This window comes from Ptychodera flava, assembly GCF_041260155.1.
Source record: "Ptychodera flava strain L36383 chromosome 23 unlocalized genomic scaffold, AS_Pfla_20210202 Scaffold_24__1_contigs__length_23054250_pilon, whole genome shotgun sequence".
Lineage (NCBI taxonomy): Eukaryota > Metazoa > Hemichordata > Enteropneusta > Ptychoderidae > Ptychodera > Ptychodera flava.
Window position 1 is genome coordinate 13,422,065 of NW_027248278.1, and position 6,392 is coordinate 13,428,456.

The following is a 6,392-nucleotide window of genomic DNA, read 5'->3' on the forward strand; positions in this document are numbered from 1 at the left end:
TGAAATATATCACACTGGGTTGTGCTATAATAGGTTAAAACAGTAATTCCAATGGACCAATGTACAAAATGAATAAAAAAAGCAAAAACAGAAAACAACAAAACAAAACAAAACAACGACGTGCACAAAATGAACAGAAGTGTAAACCCTGAAAATAGGCACATTAATGTCATTGACATCTCTGGAAGAATACAATTCATTGATGCTGATTATTTAAACATCTACGACGATACATTTAAATAACATTCAAAGGAAATACGTGCTAATGACACTAATCATAAAACGTCCATATATAGCAAAGGTAAGTAACACGAGTGTAAATCTCTCAGGGAAGAAGAAAGATATTGACAATTTTTCGCATTTTGCGCAAAATGTGATAATTAAAAATCATTTTTATTGCCTTCAATCCGCTATATATTGATTTTTCAAATTAGTCGGCTAGAATTCGATAGATTTGCGGTCGGTCTGCGGAATGTCTTGTTCTCACAAGATCTGTGCCATCAATCCTCGCCCGTCGATTATGCAACAAAAGTACTTGCTGATATACAATGAGAATTCAGTATCTCGCAGATGAAATAAGAGAAAATGAATTTCGAATGATAGACTACACGAAAAATTAAATTTGTTCACAAACTAAGCAAGTTACACTATTATTAACGTCCAGTGCCAAGGACAAGATGACCACATAATATGACGTTCACAGCTACCCAACCAGAGGCAGAAAATGAGTCGCAATACGAAATGGCCAGACAATTACATCTCCACCAATTCAGGACAAATATAGTTCAACATCATCTGTACCTGTTGGTCAATAACATGGCTTCCCATGTGGACATTATTAGGATCAGGATGTGAGAGTACCATATCCCATACATCGATAAATCGGACTCCAATGCCTCCAAAAACACGTCGAATCATTCTGTTCATATCATAGAGAATCCAATCCCCGCTGTGAACACATTGAGAGGGCATGGTGTTTTCTCTGGGGTTAGCTAATCTTATGAGAACCATCGCACTGGGGCATCTTTTCAGTAGTCTTTCAGCAGCTACTTTTGCATTGTAAATTCTGGACAGATAAGATCTCTTTGACCAGGTGACGAAATGGAAACTAAAATTGACGATGAATACCACGGTTCCTGTTTTACATTCTTCCATTGTGATTCCGTCCATGTAATCGCTTTCAAATAACAAGGTAGATGTTGGCTGTTCGAACGGACCAATACGGAGAGCTACATACTGATACATTTTGTTTAGAAATGCCTTGTCGACAAGGCGTGAAAAGGCTTGATTTACGTGTCGCATAGTTGATCCTCCACTCAGTCGAATATACTTATTCTTGAGACATGCTTCACGATTATTTTTGGACCATTGCTGACCTCTGCACATCATGGGTACAAAGGTAAAAGTGTCACTCCAGTAACCATCTGTCATTGGAACTTTTAGATCAGGTCCACATCTAGGTAACTTTTGGGTGTTTGTCGAGCCTGCTAGAAAAATAACCAATTTTACAGTTTTATCGAAGTCTACAGTGCCGTAAATGTCTATTTACCAATTAAATCACATATCTATGCATCTGTTTATCTACCATATTTATGTATATACCCGGCCACCCTCATTCCCAGCCGGTAACTACCAACCCACCTACCAATCAATCCACCCACCATCCACCCACCCACCCGTCCGCTCATCTATTTATTTATTTATTTATTTATTTATTTATTTATTTATTTATTTATTTATTTATTTATTTATTTATTTATTTATTCATCTTTGTGCATTTGTGCTCATAAGTCACTTGTTGGGCTCCGTGTAAGGCACCAACTTTTGCTCACCCTTTGCACCGTGTGTAGAAGTTTAGAGTTTTCACTGAATACCTTAGACTGAGTCAAATACTTATACACTTGGTTTGTATTGCCCATCAAATGTTGTTACGAAGATACAAGTACATATTTACAATATTCTTTTTTGTATCTTGTTTTTTTCATTTCCGATCGAGCAAAATTAATAACAATCTCTCTTTTAGTTTTCAAGTTATTCGCCGTGGAAGGGTTTGCGATTGAAAATTAGGTTCCCTGCTTCAAAATACAATTTTAAGCCAATGTTACTGAGACATCATCAAATTTGGAATATTTGCAAACAGATGTGAGAGAATTTCGTTTACCTTTACTTGTTTCCATGGTTCTGAGTGATGTTTGTTACTTACATCTATTGCCTCTCCTTTATGTATTGTGGTAATGTGTCGTCCTACGTTTGAGTCTGTTGGTCTACTGTTTGTTTACTAATTTGCAAAACAGACCTGGTGTAAACAAGTCTCCCTTCTTCACAGTTAATTGAATGGACGATTTCGGAGTTTTTGTAAACAAGGTTCAATGTGATCAAACTTAATGACGCAATCAAATGGAAAATCTGTTCAAAAATTGTTTCTCTATTCGTGGGTTGTTTGATAGCGTAGCCAGGGCGTTCTAGGGACACTTCAGCGTTCGATCACCTTTAGTATTTGGACATGTTTGTGTCTCAGAAACAAGTCTCAATTGTACTCACCAGAAATTTGGACTTTCAATGGAGTAGCACTCAGCAATCCCCTGTAATGACCCCTGCAAGACGAATACATTGACTATAAGCTTCATGCTTGATAAATTGATTAACGCATATGAAAGACCTGGTAACCATCAAAAAAGTTTCTTGTCCTACTCCCTGAAGCTTTATACATAGTAATCAGTTTGTCAACTCAGGCTGTACGCGAGTAAAATGTTTCGTGTTAAAGATTAGGATTCAACTATTAAATAATAACAATACACATAATGTGTGTATTAAAAGGGTTGAAAAGATAATCATCAGGAGTGTGCACATGTTGTTGGGGCCAGAAAGAGTTCTCGTTTATGATGAATCGTCTTCATGTTTCAGTGACTTGTTAAAATAAAAGAGTCGGCGTCATTCCAAACTTCATGACGGGCAATTGTTCACTCCTCTGCTTTTCACTATCGTACGTCTAAGACTTTCAGAAAGAATAACATGTCAGACTTAAAATTTTCCTGAATCATGTGCAGTATGCTTCGACCGTAACCAGCAACAAAAGAAGATAATGCTTTTAATAATGCGGCCTTATTTGAATTAAGATCTGAAACTTGAAAAATGTATTATAAAGAAGATAGAATTAAACGATAACAATCTTTGCTTACACTGTGAACAAGAGTTCTCTATCAGCGATTCTTTGTTCAGTGACGTTGACCACCTTTTTAATAGAATGCACGATGGAATCTAAGGTGTTACATGGTAATGATTTCGGTTTATCACATACAAATGCTGTGCCTCCGAGAGCATTGTGGTTAGTAAATTCACACATATCTTCCCATGATCCTTCGCTGATGACGTAGCATTCGCTAGATTCTGACGCGTTACCCTGGATGAAGTTGCCTATCCAACCAGGCGGCTCTTTGTACCTGATTTCGTTATCCAGGAAGAGTATAGCTTCGCGTGTGAATGCAAGTGTGATGTTGATGGCAGCAGTACCCTGCCAGGCAGCGTAAAAGTAGACACTGTACGTGCCGTTACCGTAATCAACCACCCTCCCAGCTGTACTTTTTTGGAGTTTTTCATTGAACATGACCGGCTCGAAGAAGTCACCACCTTTACGCCGTTTCCCGCCATATTTGTCGAGACCCTCGATTACAACGTGAACGAAGTCACCAATCTCATATTTCGCCTTGCCTTCATAAAGATAAACTCTGAAAATAGTAAGAAAGAAGGGGAAACGGGTTTATAAATGTGTATTTAATGATATCATGAACACCATTGAGAAGATAGTGTTCGAAAATGTACATTTTCAAGAAACACTACTATTCTGCCTCATTGCAAAAATTTATAGTTCTCATAGTGCACATAATAAAACCACCATACCTAGATTTTTTAGTGGACGTCAGACCGGCACTACCAACACGTATGCTGAAAGGTTTGGCGTTGTCGTTTCCAGTTGGATGTAAAGATTCACTCGACCATTCTAATTCGTCTACAATTCCTGTCCATTCAAGCCCGAATCTGGTATATTCATTGTACGGGAAACGCACAGGATTCAAATTTTGGGCTCGTGTATCAGCTTTACAGGTGTTAGAGCAGTTCGATCGGCTGGCAGACTCAGATTGCCTTTCCTTACAAAGTGCACGTGATACCTCACGTGATCCTTCCTGAGTTTCTTTTCGGGTGACAGTGTTAGTCTCAAAGATCTGCCAACAAATTATTTGTATAAAGTATGAGTATACATTATATATATATATATATATATATATATATATATATATATATATATATATATATCACATACATAGACCCAGTTATCCTTATAGTATGACGTCACACTTTAGGTATATGACTATAATGAATCCATATTCCACATATGGTGGATATGGGACCCCGACTACTTTTAAAACGTAAACAAAAACTCAGCTGTTCAGAACTTAATTTCAAATCCCTGAAATGCAAAAATGGGAGGGTAAAGAAGCATGAGGAAATATGGAGTGTCAAAATATACATTGTATAAAATACAAAATACCGTCGATACTAGACTTTTTTATGAATTTATGTTTCTTTGTCGTTGATTTGGGATTGAAACGTTTGATTTCTACACCACTGACATTTTAATACGCTATGTTACCAGCATGTTTAGTTGTCTACCTCGTCAAAAGAGCCCCTGTAGATGTCCATCAAACAACATAATAAGCACAACCGATAACCCAAGACACGTACCAATCGTCCCTGGAGCAGTAAGAATGTTTTCTGAAGCACCATTGATGGGTTACAAGTTCATCATCATTTCTGACAGAACTTGAGACTCATCAGAAGAAACGCTTTTTTGTCAAGAGCGACGAGTTTACAAGGTTATCAGTGCATTTAAAGGTGAAAGCTATCGTTTTGTCCATGCATATTGTGAACCACGTTTCCTGTATTATACCGTGTTATTGAATTTCCGTCGTCTCGCGTCTGAGCTAAGAAAGACTCGTTGCTTGTAGTCTTACCGATTGAGTCAGAGCCGAACACTGTTCTTCATTATATTTATACAAGCTCATTTTGTTCGTAAAATATTAAACATACCATTGATAATTTCGTAACACATAGTGATTGGTAATTTTGAAAACTTTGCAAAGTAGAATTCTTTTAATGATATTCGAATATTGACAACAACAACCCGTTCTCGGTAGCCGCGGCTGAGTGTCGCGACTCCCCGCTTGCACGTCCAATAATGTTTTATGAATGAATTTTCACACAAATTGATGTTATAGTAAGGACCAAATAAATACCTTGAATTAACAATCCAAAGTCTTTCCTATTTCCGCTTGATTCGCACCGAAAAAGCCATACGAGAGACGCTAATTATCCATAGGAGCATCTTCGGCGTGCTCGAAGTTAACCTCGACATATAGAGCTGACAGTCAAGTCAGCTGTAACTCAGCCACGGCCGCATAACACAAGCGTATGAATTCTTGTAAAATACTCCCTCTCGTTCTTTCCCGGTAAATATCATTCCTGATAAATTTAATCACGGAAAACTGAGTCTATGCATGTGATAAATATATAATTCCCCCCCACCCCGTATTCCGAACGAGTGTGTCTGCGTCGCGGACTCGTGATTCCCCATGTAGCGGCCGTATCCCCCCCTCGCCTATGGCTCGAAGGGATACGGCCGCTACACTGGGAATCACTTGTCTGCGACGCAGCCACACTCGTTCGGAATAAGGGGGATTATATATAAGTATGCGCCAAATTGGCATATGTACCATGTACATATCACATATACATATACCACTCAAATCTCGTCGCTTTTATTATGATGTTACAACAATTGATTAAAAGTCACGAAACTGTATGGAATAAGACCACAAATATCTAAAAAATATGTAAAAACTATATCCATTTGCCTCTCTTTGACACCTTCCATATCCTACGCATTAGTGGAAAAGTGACTGTCGATCGTTGAAAAGAATGAAGATGCTCTCACCTGCGTAAAGACAGCGACACCAACGGTTAGACCAAGAAAGAAGACGATGATAAATTTAGACTCCTTGAAAAAGAAACGAATGCCGTGGTAGACAGTTTTCGCCATAGTGGAACAAATCGCAGAAAGCGGTAACGTTTTGCAAACAGTATCCGCATGAACAGATGCTGCTGTGGCTGATAGGTTTAGTGAAAATCGTAGCCAACTGACACCGCTTGGAGGACAGATGGCACAGGATAGAAGGTAATGTAAACACCTAGGATGCATGTCCTCTTTGATATATTACATACAAGCGTGGTTAAACTATTGATACTGATTCATTGCATGAACGAATACACCCAAAGCAGTTATTCGACTACCATGGGTTGCTTAGCATGGCAGAATTATATCTATGTATGTTCTTAAG

At 38.3% G+C, this 6,392-nt stretch overlaps 2 protein-coding genes across 2 annotated transcripts; both read right to left on the bottom strand.

Annotated features, from left to right (window-relative positions):
* Nucleotides 1-753: 753 nt before the first annotated feature.
* On the bottom strand, nucleotides 754-1,155 carry LOC139124669 (NXPE family member 3-like). The gene has a single exon (XM_070690791.1). The coding sequence runs from the start codon at nucleotides 1,153-1,155 to the stop codon at nucleotides 754-756; it is 402 nt and encodes a 133-aa protein (XP_070546892.1).
* A 2,020-nt stretch (nucleotides 1,156-3,175) lies between these two features.
* On the bottom strand, nucleotides 3,176-6,174 carry LOC139124670 (NXPE family member 4-like). The gene is made up of 3 exons (XM_070690792.1): nucleotides 5,990-6,174; nucleotides 3,898-4,220; nucleotides 3,176-3,725 (listed from the first exon to the last, which is right to left on the bottom strand). The coding sequence occupies exons 1-3, from the start codon at nucleotides 6,092-6,094 to the stop codon at nucleotides 3,176-3,178; spliced, it is 978 nt and encodes a 325-aa protein (XP_070546893.1). The 5' UTR covers nucleotides 6,095-6,174.
* Nucleotides 6,175-6,392: the final 218 nt, after the last annotated feature.